Genomic DNA, 23,441 nt, shown 5'->3' on the forward strand with positions numbered 1-23,441 from the left:
TGAATCATTGTCTCCTGCACGATACATTTTAAGTAGCTTAGATCTTCCTGTTAAATTCACATGAGTTTTTTAGCACACATTCAATCGTCAAATTCAACGGTACTTTGAAATTTTATGTTCGTGTTTACATTATCATTTGGCTACTACTTGTTTGATTTTTGGGTTAGTGTTTGGAAAAGGGCCTCCAAATCTTGGTTTGCTCTTCACTGAGAGATTTCTGAGGCCTATGCTCATCGGCACTGCAAGGTTTACGTCAAAAGACTTGCGAGATGATCACTATTGATAAACCTCCAAGAAAAAAGGATCCCTCAAAACTTTGGGGACTAGCATCTGAAGTAAATGAACAAACAAAATGATACAGAAGTTCCACTTAGCAGAACAATTATAACTTATAGAATTGGTGCACTAATATTTCCACCGGAGAGGGATGATTTGAAACTCTCGGACCAACTCTGCTTTACAGAATCTGGGACCTTAGAATCGTCAATGACGGGATTCCACATATTCCCTCCAGGACGACGGAGGACCCATTTAACTTTTGCCGGTGGCCTGCCAAAATTGAGCTCGGAGGGTCTATCATTCTCACTGGAAATATTTCTTTTCAGAGAACTAGAACCAACATTCTGGGGCTCGCTTTCAGCCGAACTTTTTGTCTTCTGATGGCAAGAGCCACTCGATATCTGAAACAAAATACTGGACAAGGTCAAGGACCGCAGAGGAGAAGATTGATAAACTTTCGTTTGATCAGTAATTGGAAAAAGAAAAAAAAAACATACACTAGACTTGGAAGCAGGCATCAATGCCTTGAGTGGAACTTCTTCATTTGCTTCTGTTAGGTATCTCTCAACCGCTACTAGAGAACGGAACTGCCTTCCAGTAACTGGCTCGATATAAGTCTGCAAAACACAAAAAAATTATCATGTTTTCGAAGTGCAGTGTGCTAATTTATGAATATGTGAACGCTGTTCGTAAATGTTCTCTTTTAGAGAAATGAATCGTCTAACATACATTTCACAATGTCACTATGGCCATGCTCATTCTGTAAAAAGAGTAAAGAAATCTTGAGCATAGCACATCTCAGAGACTCGGACCATAATTTTCCCAACCTTCTCTTACCCTCGAATCCTTTTGCCAACTTCTTTCAATGCATTCTCGCCAATCTCTCTTATTTTGACATTTTTAATATACAATAACAACCAATTTGTTCAGTGAACGTAATTTACAGATGTTAAGGCAATACGTTTTGGTTAAGTCGCTGACCCGAAAGAGGGATCAGATTTATATAAAGATACCATCTGTACATGAACATGCAAAGTCCTTACGTATGCATGCCACGAAATATGCATCTTTGCAATTTCACCCCATGTCGCAGAATGCACATATTTTCAGCAACTACAAGCTAGATATACCCTTTCTACAACAAAGAAGAGAGAAACCGCCAATATTTAAAACATAAGATCGGTACCTTGTCTATGACACGAGACTTCCTTCGTGGCTTTTCCTCAATTTCCCAACCATCAGGTAGTTTAAAGGATGAAGAAGTTTTCCTGGTGGTGCACGGTGTAATTTGCTTCTGCAGATTGACATTGTCAATGAGGAATAATAGAGGTACTTCTAAATCAAATCTACGCACACGAATTGTATCAATGGACAAAATTCAATAAGCTTTGCATAATCAAAGTAAATTCGGGAATCATATGATTCAGATTACATGTTTTGGATTGACCACTTTTTGGATCCTAGAACTCACAAGGCATTCACTGCCTGGTTTTAATCTCTTGGTAAATGTTTCGGTTTGCCCTTCAGTTAGGTATCTCTGTACAGCAGGCAGTGAACGAAACCTCAGTCCCGTATCAGCCTCAATGTAATACTGCAAAATTACAAGAAAGTTCTCAGACCTGAACTAGAACTACTTCAATACATAATAATGAATTTTCACAAAGAAGAAATCGTGAATGTAAATACGCGGCAGGAGCAGATTTGTACAATGTACTTGTCGGAGAGTCGGAATTTTGAATCTGCATGTATATTCTTGCTTATCATAGTAATTGTAGAAAATAAGATCAAGATATTCGGATTAAGTTATTGTTTTCGGAGAAGACCATAACGATGAACCAAGTGAAAGCTACAATGCCAGCAACAAAACCAGATGCATGTGCAACATTAAAGAATAAAAATCATAAGAAGTTCAAAAGCATTATTTATTGTTTACTGATCAAAGAGCATGCGCAACAACGATTTAAAAATAGGATTCTTATCGCAATGGTCCTGACATTTGACGAAATTGAAGTTCCCACATTGGAGTGATGGGGCATAAATTATGGACGACATTAATCACTTTGAAACACGAGAAACTAAAGTGATGAATTCCCCAAACATCAAGACCATTTAGGATAAAAATCCTTTAAAATATTGGAAATAATAGATTCCCCTAAACATTTACTGGGTTTTAACTTTTAACAAAGACCTAGATTTTCTTATGCATAAAAGAAGAAATCTTGACTGGTTTCAATCATTTTCCTTCTTTTTTTTCAGATATTCAAATGGAGTCCGGTAAGAGTAAATCTAGTCCAAATGCCAATCATGAAACTTTATTAACCCCAAACAATTACCACCCTCAATCTCTCCAATTTGTCGCTCTCCAACGAGAAATTCCCACAAAACCATAACATGCATATGAATTTCAAGATCAGTAAAAAAAAAACCCTGCAAAAATCCCAACAACAAAAAAAACCCCAGGCATTAACACAAACACATAGCAAAATGTAAACATCCACACATCAAAAATCCATGCATGCAATCAAAATCCATGCATGCGGATAATATACATTCATAGGAGTCCACATTTGAACAAGTTTAGAGAGACCCTGTCGATTTTGCCGGGGTTGCAAATGTTGCTGAGGGGACGACGCTTTTCCTCAACGAACCAATCATCGGGGAGTCTGAAGGGTGATGTGGTGACCAATTGCAATTGCCTTTTGCAATTGAAGGGTTTTTCGTGTTCTTCCGTCCGCCTCATTGTCAGAAGAGGAACTGTCTGCGACTCTGACGATTTTCCCTTCTTCATGGACAGTGTTTGCTTGGGGTAGCGTTAAAGACTGTCGCTCAGTAGAACCCTCCTCTTTTGGTAAAAGCCACTCTGCAGTTTGACCGATGTTCCCACTATTCCAATTCCAGTTCCCCACTGTTCCAATTTTTTTAGGATGAAGCGCGGATTTAGTTCTTGAACTATCACCTTAGTGAAAATTAGATTACTTAATTAATTTTTTGATAGAATAAGTCCTTAATTTTATTAAAAATTGCTAATTTCATCCCTACTATTATATTCAAGCTATTTTATCCAGTTTTTCGACAACTTAATTCACTTGACATACTTTAGAGTGTAATACCGTCATTTTCTTGCTATAAGCCCTTAACATTTCACCTACAGATATTAGGCTACTCAACGGTCCACCTACAGATATTAAAGTATCAAACTCAACACAAATATATTATGTTCTCGTTATGTATGTGAATCAAACTTGATATTTTTCACTTACAAGTGAAGATATGCAAAAGAGACTCATAAGGGCAAATCCGGGTTGGTCTCATGAGATAGGTAGCTCTAAGTAAAATAAAATAATATATTGGTGTAATCTTATGAATCACCTCCATATCGTAGTATTTGTTAGCATGTTTCAAGATAATTTATTTTGATGAATTTTTGTAAGAGTGTTAGTCTATTTCAAATCTCAAGAGATTAAATTATGTACCATATCAAAGTAAGTGGTTAGCAACGTATGAACCTAATAAACGGTTAGCACCTTAACGTTATTGTTGCAATAAATATGGTATACAACATGTGGGTAACATGTTTTTGGTGTATACAAGACAATGTTGAGTATCGATTGGTTGCATTTTATATGCACTTGTCCACATCCTCTTATTTTAATGTTTGATGGTTGAATAGAAACAAAGAAATGAAAAATCAGAGGAAAAGAGAAGTACTAAACTATAGCAGTGTGGAAACTAGTAGTACTATCCTACGCTGTATTGTAAACCTCTGCATATACAAATGGTGCATTTAGATGCGTTTTCTTAAAGGAAAATGGGATACGATAAGTGTATTTCATCAATCAACAAAATAAATTTCAAAATTTAAACTTATCGAGTGAGAATGAAAATGATGGTACGCTCACCATGGTGAGCAAAGATGCTGCCATTACATTTACTACAATCTAGTGATTAAAGTTTAGGATAAATCTCAGTTTACTATCTTCAAGTTTCGTGATTTTTAACATTTAGTACATGAAGTTTTTTTCGTCCCAGAGTCATACCTAAAGTGTTAATTTTGGGACAGTCTCATACATTCTTTAGTCTGACCGTTAAGTCTTCCATTAACTGATAACGTGACATCCATATGAACAATTACTAGACGCCACGTATCATTAAGAGGTCCACGTAAAAATTAAAAATTAAAAGAAAAAACCAAAATTTCAAAATTCAAAATTTAGAATGGGGTTAAATCTCTATCCCTCCCCTCACCCACCCCACCTTTCCCTTCCCTGATACCCACCCGCCACCATCCATTTTCCCCTTCCCCAAAACCCCCCAAACAACCCTCCCTCCCTTCTCTCTCCACGGCTGACGCCCAAAATGCGAACCCGGATCAGGAAAGCCCGTCTGCCGTAAGCTCTTGTTCGAGCGACCGCTTACGCCGTTGTCTCTCTGGATAAGATGACGGAGTTTCTCGATCTGGATGACAGCTAGGCGCACGCACAGGCCGACCCGCCGCCAGAGAAGTTTGATTTCATAATGCAGCCGAGGATCGACGGAATCGAGAGGCCATTTGATCCCTATTCTTCCGCGTGCTCTCTCTCTCTCTCTCTCTCTCTCTCAAAAGTCTCTATTTCAGCTCAGCGTCAAAACCCAAGCATCAGGTGAAAGCAGCTTTGAAGGTATTTCTCAGTTCTCGACATTAAAGGCAATACTTTATTCTTCATTTCACTTCTTGTTTTGATTTTTAATGTTTGTTGGTGTTAAATCTGAAAACCCATTTTCTATGTTGAGTTCTAGTGCTGCTTTGCCCTAGGAATTTTATTATTTCCTGCAGCAAATGAATATTTGTCTGTTTGATTTCTATGCAAATGTGGGGAAAGAACCCAACTTTTGTCCTCAATTTTGAATTTCAACATTGAGGACTAAGAGATGCAGAAAAGTTTTGACATTTATGGTTATTATAGCCGTCCAAAATGCTTAAAAACTCATATTTTTTCAATTCTTGCGATTTGGGAAAGTTCCAAACATTTCCAAAGTCTAGGACTTTCATGGATTGTGTGTTTCATTCTATGTTTCTCTTGCAAAACTTGAAAAACCCATCTCATGAAACCATATTTATTAGGCACTAATCATTTCTATAAACCTTTCGTGAATTGGATGCAAGCCAACAATGGTTAGAAGTTTATGCCCGATACTACAGCGTGAGTGGGAAAATCTGAATAAAGATGCTAACAGTCGTAGATCAGCAATGAAAGCGCTGAAATCTTATGCAAAAGATTTGGATTCCACGGCAATTCCCATGTTTCTTGCTCAAGTTTCTCAGACTAAAGAAACTGGTTCTTTGTCTGGAGAATGCACTACTTCGCTGTACGAAGTTCTTGCTCATGTTCAGAGTGTTAAAATAGTCCCTCTGATAAATAGCATCATGACCACCATAATGAAGACCTTGGCTTTCGAGTGCAGCGTCTTTCCCTCTTCAACAGGTATGCTCAAAGGTTGTCCCAGCTATTGCTCTATATAGGATTGACCCAACCACCCCTGAAGACAAGAAGAGGCACATTATTCATTCACTTTGCACTCCTCTCTCGGATTCCCTCTTGGATTCTCAAGAGAGCTTCACTTCTGGAGCTGCCCTTTGCTTAAGGGGGCCCTTGGAGAAGGGGACGTGGAAAACAATAATGCTATTTTTATCATAATTTTATACCATATTTATTTACCATCTTAGATGTCAAATGAGTTGGACAGTCACATCATCTAAATTAATTAGCATTTAATCAAAATATTAATCAATAATTAATAAAAGAATTGTTAATTAACTGATGATTGTGATATACGAGAAGTTTCATTTTTTTATCTAAGATTATTTAAGTATTTTAATTAATAAAAATATTGAAATTAAATGGTGTAACTTGTTCAACTCATCTGCCATCTAAGATGGTAAAGAAATGTGGTATAAAATTGTGGTAAGAATAATATTACTTTGGGGAAAAGGGATGGTGATGGGTGGGTATCAGGGAAGGTGGGGTGGGAGGGGCGGGATAGAGATTTAACCCCATTCTAAATTTTGAAATTTGAAATTTTTGTTTTTGAATTTTTAATTTTCACATGGACTCCTTAATGATACGTGGTGCCCAATCATTGTCCACATAGACACCACGTCATCAGTTAATAGGAGATGTAACAGTCAGACTAACAGATGTATGAGACTGCCTCAAAATTAACACTTTAGGTATGACTCTGGGATGAAAAAAAATTTCATGTACCAAATGTTGAAAACCAAGAAACTTCAGGTAGTAAAATGAGATTAACCCTAAAGTTTAAGTTATGTCACATAGCCTAATGAATTTTTTTTTTTAAACCTAAAACTACTCAAGCACTATGAAACTATTACTAAAACAATAGTGTTTTTTTATATGGGTTCAAAGTAACTAAAAATTCGACTTATTTTAAAAGTAAAAAATCACTAAAAATTGAATCTATTTTAAAAGATGGCCTATAAAATTGGACATATTTCAAAATTTCTCTAAAACAATTGAGTTTATATTTAGATTTTGAAAGTTTCCTATCCAACCATATAGCTAATGAAATTAATAAATTTTGAATAAACTGATAAAAAAAGAACATAAGTAAAGGAAACATAATCGATATTTGCTTATATACGATTACCTATGGGAGAAATACTAGGGGAACTCTATCAAAATGAGACTTTTTATGGACTCTTTGTCACCTTTCAGTTTAACGTCAATTAACGTGCCAACATTATAAACATTTGACCAAAAACATAAAATAATAGAGAATTCATAACGTGTCCCACTTTTAAGAGAGTCTCGTTAGCATTTCTTTAACTATATGTCAAGCAAAGGTGGTAGAAACTGATATAAATGGGATCCACTTGAATTAGCAGAAGATTCATGAAACAAGAAGGAAAGACTCAATCGTGAATTTGTGATTTGTTAAGCTAAGCACAGGAAACTTATTAGGAAATAAATAGGAAGCTCACAGTTATGCCGACGGAGGTGGACCAGGATCGCATAGATTTCATGGGTAGGACACACTAACCCTAACGTTATTACCATCGCGACATACGTAGCAGCATACGTGGGTACTTGCGATGCACGTTTTCTCCGTCGCTCAACGACGACATTTATAACCGTCCACGCTCTGTGATGTGGATGTGCCTCAGGTTTCCAGCCAAGTACAAGTGCTCAAGCATTCCACATGTGAGAAATGGTAAGAAGACTTTTTTTTCAAAATGAGATTCTTTGCCGTCTTATATTTTTGACATAATTTTCATGCAAGCATTATAAAACGTTTTGCCAAAAACATAATGTGACGTAAAGTTCATAGAAAGTCTCACTTTGAAAAATCTGCTTATCATTTCCCCACCACATATACATAGGAGCACAGCTTAGAGCATCTTCAAATGAGCCGTCAAATTTAAAACATTAAATTAATATTTGATGGCTTATGTGGCAATTTGGTATTTTGTACAATTTTTTGATCCAACAGATATGTCAAATAATAACGCCATTCTAAAATTTTTTAATCACTTTGTGAGATCCATTAATGTAGGCAACCAATCAAAATCTTAAAATACACAACCACGTTTATTATATTTCCATTAAATCTATTAAAAAATATTAAATGGATTTGACAGGAGAAGGCTTTGCCTTCAATTGACTCAGCGTCACGTAGGAAATTGAAGGCTCAGTTGGAAAAAGTTTGCTGTTAATTTTTACTGTTATATACTTATGTGATAATTTTGACATCTCCTTTGAAGATGCTCTTAATCATATACAACTATATAGAGATGAGGAGAAAATTATAATAAAATATTTTATAATAAGATAACTTTTGTCTTGGAAAACAAAAGAAAATTATTAAAAATTGGCACGTCTATATCTCGAGATAAACGCAATGACATTAAAATATAATGATATCATAAATAAGATGCGTATAAGCCCGGGAATGATTTTTTATATATTAGAAAAACCTTGATCCCACAGATTGAGTTTTTAAGCTTGGAACTGATTCCCTTGTGAAAGAGGGTGAAACACTGAAACGGATAGCCAACTATATAAGCATTGAAAAATCTAGAAGGTTTGAACACCAAAATCTATATGGCCGCTGGCTTTAAAAGACGCAGCACATGACCCGCGACAGGATCAAAATAATCCTGTGTCTTTGCCAATGTAAATATTATATGGTGTACAACTCTTTGTACTGGTTACACTGAAAAATCTCTAAGCACGTTTTATCAAAACCACATTTAATAAAGCAAACCATCAAAAGAATGGTCTAGACAAGAGCGGGGTTAGAAATTTTTATGGCGTTGATTATAATTTTTCTTTTTTCCATCTATTATGCGTGATTTAGCAACTCACTTTGCCTCAAGAGAGTTGTTAAGGCAGGATGGGCCAATTTTTAGTTTGATGGAATGAACTTCTTAAGAACTAGCACTAAAATCTTAATTAACTTGGAGCGGACCCTAGCTTGGCTCCGCCCTTGAGTGTGGAGTTTCTAGATATTGTTTCTAGTAGATGAATACATTACACGCTAAGTTTATAGTTCAAGTATTTAAAAATAGTCATCCTTGTACGAACAAATGTGCTCGGTTTTCTCATCTATCCACAGTGCTTGCATAGAAAAGAAAAACATACATGAAGATGACACATGAAAAATGTAGAAATTCGAAGGAATAGAAGGTCTAAAACTAATTCAAAAATCAACAAATCGTACGGACTTTGAATGAAAAGAACAAGGAGTGCCATCCGTACTCGTGAAGCAAACCTTTTTGGAAAAGGAAAGTTCATTCCACAGCCACATAAGCTTACTACTTTTCTTATCTTTGACCGAATTTAAGGTGAGCACAGCACACCCAACACATGTCCTCCAACTATTCTCTTCAAATGTTTTTGAGTGACTGATTTGGTTAACCAACAAAATAAGGTATGACTTATGGTGATGATCGATTAATTAAGGGAGTAAAACAACTAACATGCACGTCATACGGTTTAGGATTCTAGAACATACATTTTGATACATTTTCGAGAGACTCATCTCGTAATGTATTTCAACGATACAACTGTCAATCTTTTATATATTACCTGAAAGATCATGTCTATCAAAAATCATCCAAATCTAAAACCACATAATTGTTGAATTAAATTTAGTAGTATTTTTTTTTAAATTGTATTTGTCAATTTTCTTCACTACATATAAATGTTTTAATGGTTTTGAGTTTGTTTAATATTTTGCAAGGCTGACCTAAGAAAATGTACTAAAATATAGAAGGCTCGGATTGTTGAAATTCACTACAACGTGGGTCATACAAAATGAATGACAAAATGTGTGTCAAAAATGTGTTTCTTCCTAATCATACGTATATGATATAATATAATATAATATAATATAATATGATATGATGTATATGAATAGTAATGACCACTTAAACTATGGTATATGAAATATGAAAATAAATTGTGAAAAAGGAAGAACCGAAGAAGAGCCCTGAAGCAGGAAGGAAAATACTCAAATGTGAGTGAATCGTGAGGTAAGTGATTAAGCAAATTAAGAAAACTTATTAGCAACGGCATAAATGATGTCATGACATGAAATAATGGTGTGAAAGTAGGAAGCCCACACTGAAGGCACATCGAAAGTACAAGTGTGGATGTTACTGGACCGCGTAGTTTCCAGTAAGCCAATTGGCGTTAACTTACCAACATTAGTAGGACTAAATACTGCTTGGCATGCACTTTTCTCCGTCGATATCGGTTAGTTTTGTGTATTCTTCCACAGATGGCTCCTTTTCTTGCGTTGACTCGCTTGTTCTTTAAGAATTTTAGTTGCTTTCACACGAACCTCCCCTCTACTCAACACAACGCGCTGTGATCTAGATTTTTTTTATCACATATGTGAAAAGGACTAACTGGATTAGAAAATGTAAAAAGTAAACAAAATTATGTTGGATAGAGATTCCACGTTCAAAGGACAAGAAGCTAGCTTGGTCTCATGAAGCCAAAAAATATGCACATAATCTTATTATTCTTGGTTAATACATTTTAGATTGAGATGTATTAATTTTATCGTCCATATAATTTGGTTTTTCTGTGTCTTTATAAAAATTTCTCTTTTTTATAGTTTGACTTTTTTTTTTTTTTTACAAGTGATGTTACGAAAATCATATTATACTACCTCTCTAATAGAAGATAAAGTTGCCGATACAAGTAGGTCTCATTATTATTAAGAATACGATGTAGTCTAATAAAATGGGATATTTAACGAGAATAACTTATATAGCAAGAGTGTACAACATGATGATGTTCTTTGTTAAAGAGACATGCGTAAAAAAGTTTGTTGTATGTCTTTATTTCATTCGCATAGAACGCATGAAAGTTATTCTCCATTATAACATTTTCCTTCTTCTAATTGATGGCAATCATCATAAGCATAATTTACGCGAAAATAAATGCACAAACCCAATGGAAATTACGAAAAAGAAGACTACTTTTAGTTTGACACGCGCGTTGGATACGTGTGGCCATGGATACCGAGTAAATCAAAATCTAGAAACGGTCGGATTACTCAACCCACGCCCACTGGTCGCCTAAAACGACCCCTTCAGGAAGCTTTACTCCAGCAACGCGGTGACGCAATCGGACCCTAACACTGACGGCGCTATTCCAAACTGCTCCGTTACTTACCCAGCAAGACTTACATCACTTCGATTATTCCGTACACGACAAGTCAGCAGAACACATCTGATATCTCCCTCCTATAAGTACATCACCTCTAGCTTCTTAACTCTCATTCCATGCACTTCGAGCATCTTCAAGAACAACCTTAAAACTCTCGAAAAGACACACACAAATCTCATCCACTTCCAAATCTTTCCTTTCCAGCTTACTTTTTCGCTTTACTCCTGCGAGCTGAACCCTAAACCCGAAATCTTAAACCCTAATCGACCGTCAGCCATGAAGAGAAGCGGGCAAGACGAGACCTTAGACATGGTCAATTGTCTAATGCTTTTATCCAAGGTAGGGGAACCCGATTCCTCCCCCATCAAATACGAAAACTCGAAAAAGGACCGAGTTTTCGTGTGCAAGACGTGTGATCGGGAGTTCCCGTCGTTCCAAGCCCTCGGAGGCCACAGAGCGAGTCACAAGAAGCCGAAGCTAATGCCCGGTGGGGCTGTTGACCTTTTACATTTGGCGGAGTTCCCGGGGTCGCCGGTGAAGCCCAAGAAGCATGAGTGCCCGATCTGCGGGCTTGAGTTCACGGTCGGACAGGCGCTTGGGGGACACATGAGGAGACATAGGGACGTCATCCAAGCTGCGGCTGCTCGATCTCAGCCGTCGCCGCCGATGCCTGTTTTGAAGAAGTCGAATAGCAGCAAAAGGGTGTCGTGTTTGAATTTGGAGTTGAATTTGGATCTGCATTTGGCACCACCGGGTCATCACCAATACGATTTGACGAAGCTGCAGATGATTTCTTGATTTGTTACATGTTTAATTTATATTTATCTACTTCGACTGGCGTCAACAGATAGTTTTAGTTTTGATGTATATTTATTCCTATAGATTATAGTCTTTTTATCTTTTATTTTTTAATTCGATGTTTATATTGAAACATAGTGGAGATGAATTTATTGGATTTTTTTGGGGATCATTTGGGAGCATATTTGGGAACATATTCTTAACTTTATGAGATTTTGTATTCGATATTTTGTATTACTTACGCCATATTTGTATTTTTTTTTTAAATATGTATATTTATAATTACGATGATAAATCCTTATACTTGATGATAATATCGGAAAAGAGTTCGAGTAATATTAAAAAGAAGGGATACCTTGGATGCAGTTCCTAATCTTTAACATTCTTTAATTAAAACCTTAATAGTATTCAAAGTTTGATGAAGGTCACTTGAATTTGGACACCTTATTATATTACTATTAATATTTATATTTTTATAGTTTTGACATTAATTGTTTGATATTTTATGAGATTTATAATCCTATAAATTTAAAATACCTCATTATAACACTATTAGAAATGGTTACAATAAAAAAATTCAAACATTTTGATTGAATAAATGGAAAAAGACTATGTAAAAATAAGAAATAATAAATGGCAAAAGAATGTATCCATAGTGTTAAAAAAATTGGTACATTTTACATATAACAAAGTGGTACATTAATAAAGAAGAATGGGTACATTATAAATAAATTAGGGTACAAATAACAGATTAAAAATACTACAAATTAAAAAAAATGTTGCAAATTAAAAGTGGGTACAAACTAAAAATATAAATATATGATACAAAATTTAGGCATAAAACATAAATATGCCATATGTAATTTTTCTATCATTGATTAAATATACAATGTCACGTGACGGTATACACATGAGTACAAACACAAATAAAACTTTAAAAAATATGGGCACAAAAAGAAACTAATAGATGGGTACAAATTAAAAATGAAAAGAAAATCGGTACAAATTAAAAATACGTACAAACTAAAAATAAAAATATATGATAAAAAATTTAGCCATAAATATAAATATACTAATTGTAACATTTTTAACACTAAAGGAATACATTTAAAAATCAAAATATTTTATTATTCAAATAATTAATGATGTTATTAATACATAAGGACTTGATCAAAAATTCAAAATGAATAGGATTTTAATCAATGGAGTAACAAAAATAAGGATGTGAACCTAATTTTCCCTAAAAAAGGGAAAATAACAAATAAAAAGAGTTAAAATAGAAAATGAATAAGTATTGTACTAGTAGGTCAGCTCTTAACTTTACTGGTCGTAGGGATTGTCGACAAAGATGGCCACTCGATCGATAGGCAAAAGTATGGGGGAAGGGTTTGAATTTTTGACTATTATTGTCAGGTATTTTATGTGAGGTTATGCCCCGTAACATGTAGTCGTGTCTTAATTATATGGTTTCACTGGCCTTTGAGGTCTGTACGAGGAAGAGAATAATCCTTTTATACATATATCAATCGGCACTAGGCCAGAATAAAATTCCTTGGAGGAGAAGTAATCGAAATACAAGTGAACTACAAGTCTCAAGTGACTTCAAATTTTAAGTAGGGTTGTATTCCATCATGCTTCTTAATTAAAATTTGATGACTTCAGTTATACAAGTTTGGTTCGAAGTAGGGAAGTCCAATAGACATGGTCTAAAAGGGAACTCCCAATATCCATATTACACATGAAAAAGGGAATTCCAACATCCAATAGACATGAATAAGAGAGACAATTTGTAAACTACTTCACGAATTAAGCTGCTCATGATCTCCTATTGACTTCTCTTTCCTCAGTATCCTTGCAGACGTAATCTTGATTGCCGTACTGATCAATGCTAAAGAATGAACCAGGTTCGATCTTGATGTGTTCTTGGTTTTTCTCCAAAGCTTGGCTTAACAAACATGCAGGAGCACTAGGGTTCCAATTCCATGGCTTCAAGAACGAGTTTCGAACTCCAAGAAGGATGCCAACTGCTTGTGTCGATCGTTGGTTTATGCAGGGTCGTCTCTGACATTTTGGGGCCTTTGTGCAATTTTAATAAAAAAACCCTCCTTATTTTAAAAATAAATAATTTTTTGGCCAATATATTCATACGGAATTCAACAATCAATATATTCAAACTTAGTCGAAATCAGTATCTCACTCTTACCAATTGAATAATCTTCAATTGCCATGAAATCATGCTTTAAGGTTCATCCATGAAAAAATGGAGCACAACTGAAAGAGAGATACAAAAACATGTTTGTGTTTGTGGAAAAAAGTAATACACACAAGTTAATTTTTTATTGCTAAAGAAAAGTGAAAGAAAGTAATACACAAGTTTTTTTATTGCTAGAGAAAAGTGAAAATTAATATATTAAGTGTAAGCTCCACTTAATCAATTGTAATATATAGATAAAATCATAAGATGATGGTTTTTCGTTTTAGTTAAAAAATCTTTTCTTAGAAAATTTATACTCATATGTAATATATAAGAGGCTCAAAACTTTGGAACCCTTCAGAAATTCGAGTTCCTGTGCCACTGCACCTTTTGCCCACCCCAACGCCCCCTACGGCTGGGTTTATGATCATCAAGTTTTTTACCACTTCCTTTAACTTAACTCTGGTTCTTGTTGTTCCATTGGACCTGAAGCCGATGATTCAAGTGTCGTAAAAATGATGCAATTAGTCATGCGGCTATACAGCTATGCATATATGGTTTTGTTTGTTTGACAAAATCTTATGAACCTTCTAATCTTCTCTCAGATCTCTGGCGGTTTTGGTGATGGAGTTAATTATTTTTTACCCTATTTATGGATACATTTGTGGAGTAATTTCTACTTCGCAAGGGTATAGGATTCGAGGGAATTCAATCCGAATTGGGAGAGGAAGAAACATTCGAAATTTGGTACATAAAGAATGAAAAGGAACCCGAGTTTTTCTCTAGTATTAAACTTCTCATACCTAATTGGCTCTCGATCGAGACACTCACCACTTGGTGTGTATACTAGCTAGTTACCATATAGTGAAACTTATTTTACTATTACTGATTTTTTTTAATTTCTTTTTTAACTCCAATTAATATATTATTCTATAACTATATACGTAAATTATAAATATTAATGTGGCCTTTTTTACAACACGAAAGTCTACATGTAATAGTTACTAGAACAACGAGTTTATCATTCTATCGTAGAGTAGAAATTAGTGATAATTCATTAGATTAATCTAACTCATTAAAAAGTTTAATTTTCTTCGCACATATGTGGGCGTATATTAGCTAGAGTTATGTGTTCTCCCTATATATGCTTCCAAATTGAAATCTTCCTTTATGAAATTTATATTAGTTTAAAATAAAATATCGCTAATATAAAGAAAAACTCAATTATCTTACATTGTAACAACAACAAAATACAATTCGTTAAAAGATATCACACTTTGTAAACTACACTTTGCTTCTCGATTTCTTTCCTTGTTGGTTCCTCCTCCCTACTACGTCTGCCAGTATCCTTGCCATTGTTCTTGTTCATTATTCATTCAAGACCGCAACCCCTTAAAATCATTGCAGTAAATTCATCGTAGTACGTATCCTGATCATGATCATCGTCTCCTCCAACAACGAGTTCGCTCTCGTATCCGTCGGTAAAGAATGAACCAGGTTGGAACATGATGTACTCTTGGTTTCTTGTCTCCAAACTTGATTTACTATCACTTGTTGCAGGGGCACTAGGGTTGCAGTTCCACGGCGTCAAGAACGAGTTATCGAACTCCAAGAAAGATGTCAGTCGCTTGTAGTTGATGGTTGGTTGATGATCCGCCATTACTTGATCAGCTTCCACAGACTTAGACTCTGGTTCTTGTTGTTCCATTCGAGCACATGATTCAAGCGTCGTGAAACTGATGCAAGACAGGATGGTTGGTTTATGATCCGCCATTACTTGATCGGCTTCCACAGACTTAGACTCTGAATCTTGTTGTTCCATTCGAGCAGGTGATTCAAGCGTCGAGAAACTGATGCAAGACATGTTGCGTTGGGTCTTGTTTGCTTGGTGAGAAGCGAACGAGGCTTCTAATTTTTTTCTTAGAACTTTTGATTTGGTGGTCTTGGTGAATGAATGTTTTACCCTATTTATATACGTGAAGTTAACTCCTAATCAAAAGTGGTACAGGATTTCCAAAGGAATTTCAATCCTCACTGGGAAGGCTTTTTGATTCAGAAATATTTCGTAACAGTCAAGAAATTTTTATACGTCCTATCAAAAAACAGATAAAAAAACTTATTTTTAATAAATGTAATATTTAATTTGTCTTACAAATTAAAAAATGAAGCTAAATACTATCAAAATGGTAGTGTAGCAAATAAATGAAAGTGTTACATGTTTTGGATTTTCGAGTTTTTACATGTGAACGACACGGCTTGTTAGATCTTGCAACGTGTCGACAGAAGATTGGTTGACTTGCTCCACGTGACCACAACCGGTTTCCAATTCTCATAACCGGATGAAAGTGTAAAGACGAAAATACACTCGAGTCAAGACCGTCTACGTAATGGACGGCTGTGATTCATTTATAATCTGACACGTGGACGGTAATGATAAAAGTAACCACGACTTTCCTCCCATGCCGCCTCACCCAATTATTTTCTATTCTGGAGAAAAGATCGAGTGCTCCTCAGCTACCTTAACTTCCCCTCTCTCTCGCTCTCTCAGATTTTCAATTTTTAATTTCGTCGCCGGAGTTCCTTCGCCGGAAAATTGATCAGTCATCGATCAACGATCGGCCTACTGCTGCTAAAGGTACGGATTCATGTAACATTATTTCCTCCTTTATTTCTCGGTCACCACATTTGTTATCTCATGCAGTTTTATGAAGAAATTGGGGATTTTTTTTTAGGGATATTGTTGAATTTTAGGGTTTGAATTGACAGAAAGTTCATGCGCTTTTCAATTTTTAATTTTTGAACATCTCTGTGTATGTGTGTGTATGTATGCGGATGGAATTCATCGCAGTCCGTACGTGCTGCTGACACTCCTACAGCAGGAATCGGAAGAGTAAAGGGGGGGATTTTTTTACTGTGATTAGGAGGAGGAAAATGGTAAGTTGTATAATTTTTTTTTCCTACTAGCTGTAAGGTGTTTAGTGACGTTCTTTTAGGATTGTCAAAATTCTGAAGTGTTTAGATGGTCCAAAGTTGAAAGAATTAAGCCTATGCTTAGTTGACGAACTTATCGCTCTTTGATTTAAGTAAAATGCTTTGAAAAGTTTCCTTGATTGTTATTATCTTGAACATTTGGCATCTGATCATGTTTGAGCATGTGATGGATAAAGTTTCAAGCATTTTCTGAGAGTTTGTTACTCGCAGTCTTTCCAGAACAAGGGTTTATGGATGCGAAAGACCGGTGGGCTTGTAAATGAGGGAGATGGAAATTTTGGCAACCATTCAAGAATGGAGCCAAAGCGGTCTCAACAATGGTTTGTAGATGCTGGTGAAGCAGAGCTGTTCCCAAACAAGAAGCAGGCACTGCATATTCCAAACAGCAAATTGAGCTCAGGAATGTCAAATGAAAATGTCTCTTCTTGGGAGAATGCTTCCAGTTTCCAGTCAGTTCCCCACCAATTCATTGACCGGTTATTTGGATCTGATACAACAAGCTCTGTGAACTTTGCTGAAAGGAATGTGTCTCCTGTCGGATCAGATAATTGGAATCCAAGGAAGGGTATCGACGACCAGTTTGGAGAAGATGGATCTGTTAGTTTGTCAGTATCTCATGCGATGGAAGATCCTGAAACTCTTAGCTATGCTGGAATTAAAAAAGTCAAAGTCAATCAGGTCAGGGATGGTAACAATGCTATGCATGTTTCGAGGGAACATGGTTCTAATAGGGACAATAATAGTAACCTGTCCACAAATCAGGCATTTGATAGGATAAATGAAACTGGTTTTTTATCAGTAGGGCATGCCTATGATAAGGAGCACAGTAGTGTCACACTAATGGGTCATGCCTACAACCAGAGGGATGCCCATGGCAGACCAATAGGTCCCAGCTATGGCAAGGGGGATGAAAGTGTGGTAGCAATGGCTGACAGTTACAATAAAGGGAATGCAAATTTGATATCCTTTGGTGGGTTTCCTGGTGATCAAGATATTGTAGCCATGGGCAGGCCTGTTGGTAACTATGATCAACTATACCATCCGTCTACAGTTCAAACATCAGAAACTGTGTTCGAGAAGGAATTGGACGTATCAAATGCCAGTGCAGTTGATAATACTGCTTCTGTACCCAAAACAAGACCTGAGTCAGTTTCGAAGAATAAACCCGAGGTCAAAACATCAAAGAAACAAGCTCCAAACAGCTTCCCGTCAAATGTTAGGAGCTTGATTTCTACAGGCATGCTTGATGGGGTTCCTGTAAAGTATGTTTCCTTGGCACATGAGGTAAGCTTCAGATCTTCTTGTCCATTTTGTTCAATTAGGAATCTAGGATTTCTTTCTAATGACTTGTTATATCCCTTGTGTAACAAGGAGCTTCGCGGGATTATAAAAGGTGTCGGCTATCTGTGTGGGTGTCAATCATGTAATTATACTAAGGTAAGTCTCCCTCTCGATAAACTATTCTGAGTTAAATCATTTAATCGTTTCTCTTCTTATTTACATGTTACGTTGACACGATGTGGATAATTTGGTTTATGGAAGGTGCTTAATGCTTACGAGTTTGAGCGCCATGCTGGTTGCAAAACAAAGCATCCAAACAATCACATATTCTTTGAGAATGGCAAGACCATCTATCAGATAGTGCAAGAATTAAGGAGCACGCCTGAGAGCCTGTTGTTTGATACACTTCTAACTGTGTTTGGTGCTCCGATCAATCAGAAAGCTTTTAACAGTTGGAAAGGTTAGGAATTCTAATTACATTTTTCTTCTTTCTGTGACTTTAAAGGTTCATCGGCTTTAAATTTGTATCCGACATAGCTTCTCTCTTCCTTTCGCTTATTTACAACGTTTGTTCCTCAGAATCATTTCAAGCGGCAACTCGTGAACTTCAGCGTATTTATGGAAAGGAGGAACTGAACTTTTAGGAGTGTGTGTATAGAAGATTGGAGAAAGTTTTTTTACGCGCGTGAAAATAATCACTTTTGTTAATGTATTTTGTATGGCATATGGATGGAGGAATTTATGCTTTTTTGTTAAATTGGGTACAGTAGTTTATGCAAATGTAAGTTATTCTATGGCAGAGTTTATGGGTTGATCTTGATCTCGTTTAAACCCATCGTACTTTTTAAGTTTTTTCGGATTCCGGCACGTCCCTTGGAAATTTTAGAAAACAAATATTCTGTCTCCCGCCCCTTATCCTCCCCCTCGACTGTCAGCAGTAGGTATGTTACCGGCGGTGGTGATGTCGGAGCTAAGGTTATGGATGCTGCTGCTCTGTGCGGCTACGGCACTGGAAAGGTCATTTGGCTAGTGGCGGCTATGGTTTCAGTTTCCTTTTAGTTTATGAATAATTGTCCTTGAAGTTGGAAGAGTTATGATGTCTGCCGAACTTCCAATCTTCCGGTCTTCATATACAGAACCTTATGCCGGAAAGATTTCCGGCGGCGATAATGTTCACAAGAACGTTATATCTTACAATTAATATTTTTCCCCAGAACTTAGATGTCAAATTATGAAAGTCTCAGATAATAAGCAACCATCTATCTTTCACACACTAAGGGAAGTCACAAGCATAGGAAGGAGAATGGGCAGTAAAAAAAATGTGCCTGCCACAGGTTACACGTCAATTCTTTACCACAAAAAGGAAAGTAAAAACAACCAAAAAAAAAAAAATTTCTGAAACCTTAAGAAACTACCTTTCACACACTAAGTTTCGAAAGAATGACACGAAAAAAAAAAAAGAAGATTACAAGCAGCATCATATCGTATTGTCATACAATTAGTTTTTTGTCTTTCCAAACATTTGTAAGTCACCAATATGCCCCCCCCCTCCGATCACAATGTAATCAACTTAAGAACCGCAGCAAGCTGATCTTTGTGCAGCTTGACCGGCCCCGGCTCCCTGGTCAGGGTTGATCTTGATTGTGGTAGGCTGCAACGCCGGAACCGAAGTCATTTAAATCCTTAAATCAGAGAACTTCTAAAAAATGAAATGTAGATTATATCCCTTTACAAAACCAGGAAAGCAATTGAAATACCTCAGCCCTTGTGTCGGTGTCTGCAAGCCGTTGCTTTATGTCTCTTGCTATTGAAAAGAAAACTTGCTCCACATTAAGATTAGTCTTTGCACTCTGCATTACACAAGATGTTTGAGTACACGGCAACAGCTAATCAATTAGTTCCCGCAATTTATAGGCATCACTTACCGTTTCAAAGAACTTGATCCCATATTCATCAGCAAGTGCTTGGCCCTTGGAGGTAGGCACAGCCTAAAATACAGTGGAGATAAGATTAGGACGGCTGCAAACGTACATTTCCATAACTAAACAAGATCCAAGCAAAAGTAGGAACCCAATAAGAATTGCTCCATTTACTCAGACCAACTTCCAATAAGAGTTAAAGGTGAGAAATAAAAGGTGTCTTTTGATGATAGATTTCAAGCACACGCTCACCCGTTTGCTTTCATCCATGTCAGCCTTGTTCCCTACAAGTATTTTGTTAACGTTATCTGATGCATGCTGTTCAATGTTGCGAATCCAATTCCTTATGTCTGAAAATAGCAACAAGCCAGGTGAGAAACTTTTGAATAAAGCAGAGCACAAGAATCATTTGTTCAAGTAAACCAAGAGCATGGGAGAGAAATTTACTATTGAAAGATGATTCATCGGTTACATCGTAGACCAGCAAAATTCCCATGGCTCCACGATAGTAAGCTGGGACAGAAGGAACAGTTAATAGAGAAGAAAACTGGTTATCAACAAATAATAGCATACACATAACACACCAGCAGGGCATACAAAGATTTAGCATCGAACCTAATCATTCTAGTGTCAGACTTGTCTAACCAACTTCATCAAATAGGGCCCACTTATCAGTTATCGGGAACCCCTGAGATACAGATGCTAGAATGCCATGCTACTGGAAACCAGATGCCCATTTTCCAAACATTCCCATCAGTCCTATTGTATAGGTTTGCATACAAAGGAGCCATCTATTATTATAAGATTCTAGCTCTAGGTTAAAAGAGCATAGTGTACTCCACACCCTGCCGCAAGTAACAGACTCGGCAGCAGCTAGTTAACCAATATAGTTCCAATATAAAAACCCCATGGAACCAATTGAAGAATTCATCACATATATGACATAACATATAGTAAAAGATGCACCATACTAGTCAAAGATGCTCTGCATCTGAATGTACCTGTTTCATGATTTACTTTGGGACCAACTTGTCCACCATGCCTGCTTGGTACTAAAAGTCGACTAACCTATACCCTGTTTTTAGTCTAGAATATATGCCCTTAAGCATTGCCATTTTAAAATGGTGCATTTCCTCCTTTACTACTGGGTTCCCATGTTCCCCAAGCGCCCTTCTGATAACAGCCTGTTTATAATCCACCTCTTAAAGGGACCCTCACTCTACCCTTTTCTCCTAAAAGGCACATTATTTGTATTCAATCACCATTTTCTTCAATAAATCACTTGTACCAAAGAACTATGTCTTTTCTGACCAATTTTATAGTAAGGAACTCAGGTTGTAGAATTTAACAACCTTGTCTCTTGAAAAACTCTAAAGGTGGAAAATAAAAGGTGACTAAAATCTCATGGAAATCCATCTTCCATCAAGAGCAACATGGGTAATCAATTTACTACCGCCAATGTTCTGTAAAATCAAAATGCAAGTACCTACGATAATAATTTTTTACCAGTAGTGATTGTACGGAACCTCTCCTGACCAGCTGTATCCCAAATTTGGAGCTTAATTCGTTTTCCATCAAGCTCAATGGTCCTTATCTTGAAATCAATGCTTCACAAGGATAAACCCATGAGGTTTAGGAAGCTTCTAAGTAGAAAAAAATTATCAGATGCATTTAACTTTAAAGTTAGAGAATACAAACCCAATGGTAGTTATGAAACTAGTGGTGAAGGAACCATCTGAGAAACGCAAAAGAAGGCAACTCTTACCAACACCTGCAAAAATAAATAGGCATATATCAAAATTAGCATTGGCATTCTGCCAAGTACATTATTTGTAATATCGAAAATTCTTATACCAATTGACGCAGTCAACATTCTACTGATTGCGTCAAGTAAGAACTAGAGTCTTCAATTTATTGACAGATACCGCTTTTAGGTATTTGCTAATCTAAACATATTGCTAGACATTGCATTCAACACAAACTTTAAAAAAACGCATGACTTAATTTGATAAAAAATCTGATTCAGTAGCTCAAACCGTTCATAAATCAGACTACGGTAATAATCAAATGCTCCACATTCTTTGACACCAGAAGCTCATAAATCAGAAGAAAAAAAAAAACAATTTCAATCTTAATCAAATCAGATCTAAACTACCCAGAAAGGAAAACCCCTTTTTCCATATACTTTTGATTGAAACCCCAAGTCCAACAAATCTTAAAACCTAAAGAAACCCTCTTTTGATCTCAATGTTAAAATGCTATAACTTTTCAATACATCATACCATTTGCTACAAAATTGATACATTAAACATAAAATCGATCTAAATTCAGGAAAAAAATACCCACCGCTGTCGCCGATGAGCAGAAGTTTTATGAGGTAATCGTAATCGGCTCTAGCCCTTGCCGGTGGAGCAGCCATTTTCTTTTTTATCTAATCAATGAGAACTCCAATACAATCAAATCCAAACACTATCTCTCTCTGCATACATAACCAAAGAGAAATAAATTCAAAACCCCAAAAATCATTCCTCCAGAAAAACTCATAAATCCATTAAAACAAAGAAATTAACAGCAGCAAAATACCAGATCAACAAAAAGAGAGAGAAAGAGGAGGAGAGAGAAGGGGATTTTCAGGGTTTGGGTGCCAAAATTAGTGAGGGGGAGACCTTGAGCGGTTCACACATACCTAACAAAGCTCCTGGTCCGACTATGGTGGGTTGGCTAATAATAATGCGCACTCTCTCCTTCTCCTTTACCCTTCTTTTCTCTCTTTCGTCCACTGCGCACCGAGCGCACGGTAGCAGCCCCCCTTGTACATGTACAGGGGAAGATGGATTTGTTTCTTGTTTATGAATTAGGGAAAAGTTAAAGCCAATGAGGATTTGACAGCTTGTAAAGCTGGTTTGGGTGCCACGTGGAATGGGTTTAGTGGGTGGTGGTAAGTTCATGAGATGTGGTCTAGCAAATGTTGAAATGTGGGGGAAAGTATCTTCCATTTGTTTAAAGATAAAGAGTTAAAAAGACTATTTGGAATGAGGTGAGACTCTTTTTTTGGATTGTATTTGTTAGGATTCTGAAGATCCTCAAATTATGTTCGTTCATCTTCAAATCCTTAAATTATGTCCATTCATCTTATATTGTATAGTCAGAAATTATTTTAAATATTTTTATTTAAAATTAAACATAAATAGTACCTGACTAAAACTGACGCTTCGATGTACGATAAACGGACATGATTTGAGGATTCGAAGATGATCCTTATTCGCATCCTTTTTGTTTCAATAAAACAACACTACCTAC

At 36.3% G+C, this 23,441-nt stretch overlaps 4 protein-coding genes and 1 long non-coding RNA gene across 9 annotated transcripts; 3 read left to right on the forward strand and 2 right to left on the reverse strand.

The window, feature by feature from the left end:
* Nucleotides 1-247: 247 nt before the first annotated feature.
* On the reverse strand, nucleotides 248-3,177 carry LOC137714827 (methyl-CpG-binding domain-containing protein 7). 3 transcript variants are annotated; one of them, XM_088691410.1, is made up of 5 exons: nucleotides 2,867-3,177; nucleotides 1,751-1,870; nucleotides 1,466-1,573; nucleotides 777-896; nucleotides 248-680 (listed from the first exon to the last, which is right to left on the reverse strand). In XM_088691410.1, exons 1-5 carry the CDS (start codon nucleotides 3,065-3,067, stop codon nucleotides 390-392), a joined length of 840 nt encoding a protein of 279 aa, XP_088547536.1. In that variant the 5' UTR covers nucleotides 3,068-3,177; the 3' UTR covers nucleotides 248-389. The 3 variants fall into 3 exon arrangements, with proteins under 3 accessions (XP_088547536.1, XP_068310059.2, XP_088547537.1); XM_068453958.2 differs by having other exon boundaries at nucleotides 1,712-1,870; XM_088691411.1 differs by lacking the exon at nucleotides 1,751-1,870.
* A 1,368-nt stretch (nucleotides 3,178-4,545) lies between these two features.
* LOC148698163 (uncharacterized) lies at nucleotides 4,546-6,111 on the forward strand. The gene is made up of 2 exons (XR_015960918.1): nucleotides 4,546-4,937; nucleotides 5,381-6,111. It is a non-coding gene; the product is annotated as an uncharacterized LOC148698163 (long non-coding RNA).
* Nucleotides 6,112-11,052: 4,941 nt separating this feature from the next.
* LOC137716449 (zinc finger protein ZAT12-like) lies at nucleotides 11,053-11,928 on the forward strand. Its single transcript, XM_068455910.2, has one exon. The coding sequence runs from the start codon at nucleotides 11,235-11,237 to the stop codon at nucleotides 11,754-11,756; it is 522 nt and encodes a 173-aa protein (XP_068312011.2). The 5' UTR covers nucleotides 11,053-11,234; the 3' UTR covers nucleotides 11,757-11,928.
* A 4,486-nt stretch (nucleotides 11,929-16,414) lies between these two features.
* Nucleotides 16,415-18,979, forward strand: LOC137715283 (uncharacterized). Of its 2 annotated transcripts, XM_088691413.1 has the most exons (6): nucleotides 16,415-16,585; nucleotides 16,799-16,884; nucleotides 17,152-18,225; nucleotides 18,313-18,378; nucleotides 18,484-18,682; nucleotides 18,802-18,979. In XM_088691413.1, the coding sequence occupies exons 2-6, from the start codon at nucleotides 16,882-16,884 to the stop codon at nucleotides 18,864-18,866; spliced, it is 1,407 nt and encodes a 468-aa protein (XP_088547539.1). In that variant the 5' UTR covers nucleotides 16,415-16,585; nucleotides 16,799-16,881; the 3' UTR covers nucleotides 18,867-18,979. The 2 variants fall into 2 exon arrangements, with proteins under 2 accessions (XP_088547539.1, XP_088547540.1); XM_088691414.1 differs by lacking the exon at nucleotides 16,799-16,884 and having other exon boundaries at nucleotides 16,435-16,585.
* Nucleotides 18,980-19,467: 488 nt separating this feature from the next.
* LOC137715284 (ras-related protein RABE1c) lies at nucleotides 19,468-22,967 on the reverse strand. Of its 2 annotated transcripts, none has more exons than XM_068454554.2 (9): nucleotides 22,828-22,967; nucleotides 22,488-22,620; nucleotides 21,840-21,912; nucleotides 21,648-21,748; nucleotides 20,589-20,654; nucleotides 20,394-20,491; nucleotides 20,148-20,210; nucleotides 19,980-20,072; nucleotides 19,468-19,873 (listed from the first exon to the last, which is right to left on the reverse strand). In XM_068454554.2, the coding sequence occupies exons 2-9, from the start codon at nucleotides 22,558-22,560 to the stop codon at nucleotides 19,793-19,795; spliced, it is 648 nt and encodes a 215-aa protein (XP_068310655.1). In that variant the 5' UTR covers nucleotides 22,561-22,620; nucleotides 22,828-22,967; the 3' UTR covers nucleotides 19,468-19,792. The 2 variants fall into 2 exon arrangements, with proteins under 2 accessions (XP_068310655.1, XP_068310656.1); XM_068454555.2 differs by having other exon boundaries at nucleotides 22,725-22,864.
* Nucleotides 22,968-23,441: the final 474 nt, after the last annotated feature.

The sequence above is a fragment of the Pyrus communis genome, chromosome 3 (assembly GCF_041283825.1).
Source record: "Pyrus communis isolate YQ-2024b chromosome 3, ASM4128382v1, whole genome shotgun sequence".
Classification (NCBI taxonomy): Eukaryota; Viridiplantae; Streptophyta; class Magnoliopsida; order Rosales; family Rosaceae; genus Pyrus; species Pyrus communis.

Bases quoted from the DNA above. Each gene is read 5' to 3' on its own strand.
- LOC137714827 (XM_068453958.2), bottom strand. From the start codon at position 3,067: ATGAAGAAGGGAAAATCGTCAGAGTCGCAGACAGTTCCTCTTCTGACA. The intron at 1,574-1,711 runs GTAATCTGAATC...GTCAATCTGCAG, and splicing joins AAGTGGTCAATCCAAAACAT to AAGCAAATTACACCGTGCAC. The intron at 681-776 runs GTATGTTTTTTT...ATTTTGTTTCAG, and splicing joins TGCCTGCTTCCAAGTCTAGT to ATATCGAGTGGCTCTTGCCA.
- LOC137716449 (XM_068455910.2), top strand. From the start codon at position 11,235: ATGAAGAGAAGCGGGCAAGACGAGACCTTAGACATGGTCAATTGTCTA.
- LOC137715283 (XM_088691413.1), top strand. The intron at 18,226-18,312 runs GTAAGCTTCAGA...TTGTGTAACAAG, and splicing joins ATGTTTCCTTGGCACATGAG to GAGCTTCGCGGGATTATAAA. The intron at 18,683-18,801 runs GTTAGGAATTCT...TTTGTTCCTCAG, and splicing joins AGCTTTTAACAGTTGGAAAG to AATCATTTCAAGCGGCAACT.
- LOC137715284 (XM_068454554.2), bottom strand. From the start codon at position 22,560: ATGGCTGCTCCACCGGCAAGGGCTAGAGCCGATTACGATTACCTCATA. The intron at 21,913-22,487 runs GTGGGTATTTTT...TTATTTTTGCAG, and splicing joins TCTGCTCATCGGCGACAGCG to GTGTTGGTAAGAGTTGCCTT. The intron at 21,749-21,839 runs GTTTGTATTCTC...ATCCTTGTGAAG, and splicing joins AGTTTCATAACTACCATTGG to CATTGATTTCAAGATAAGGA.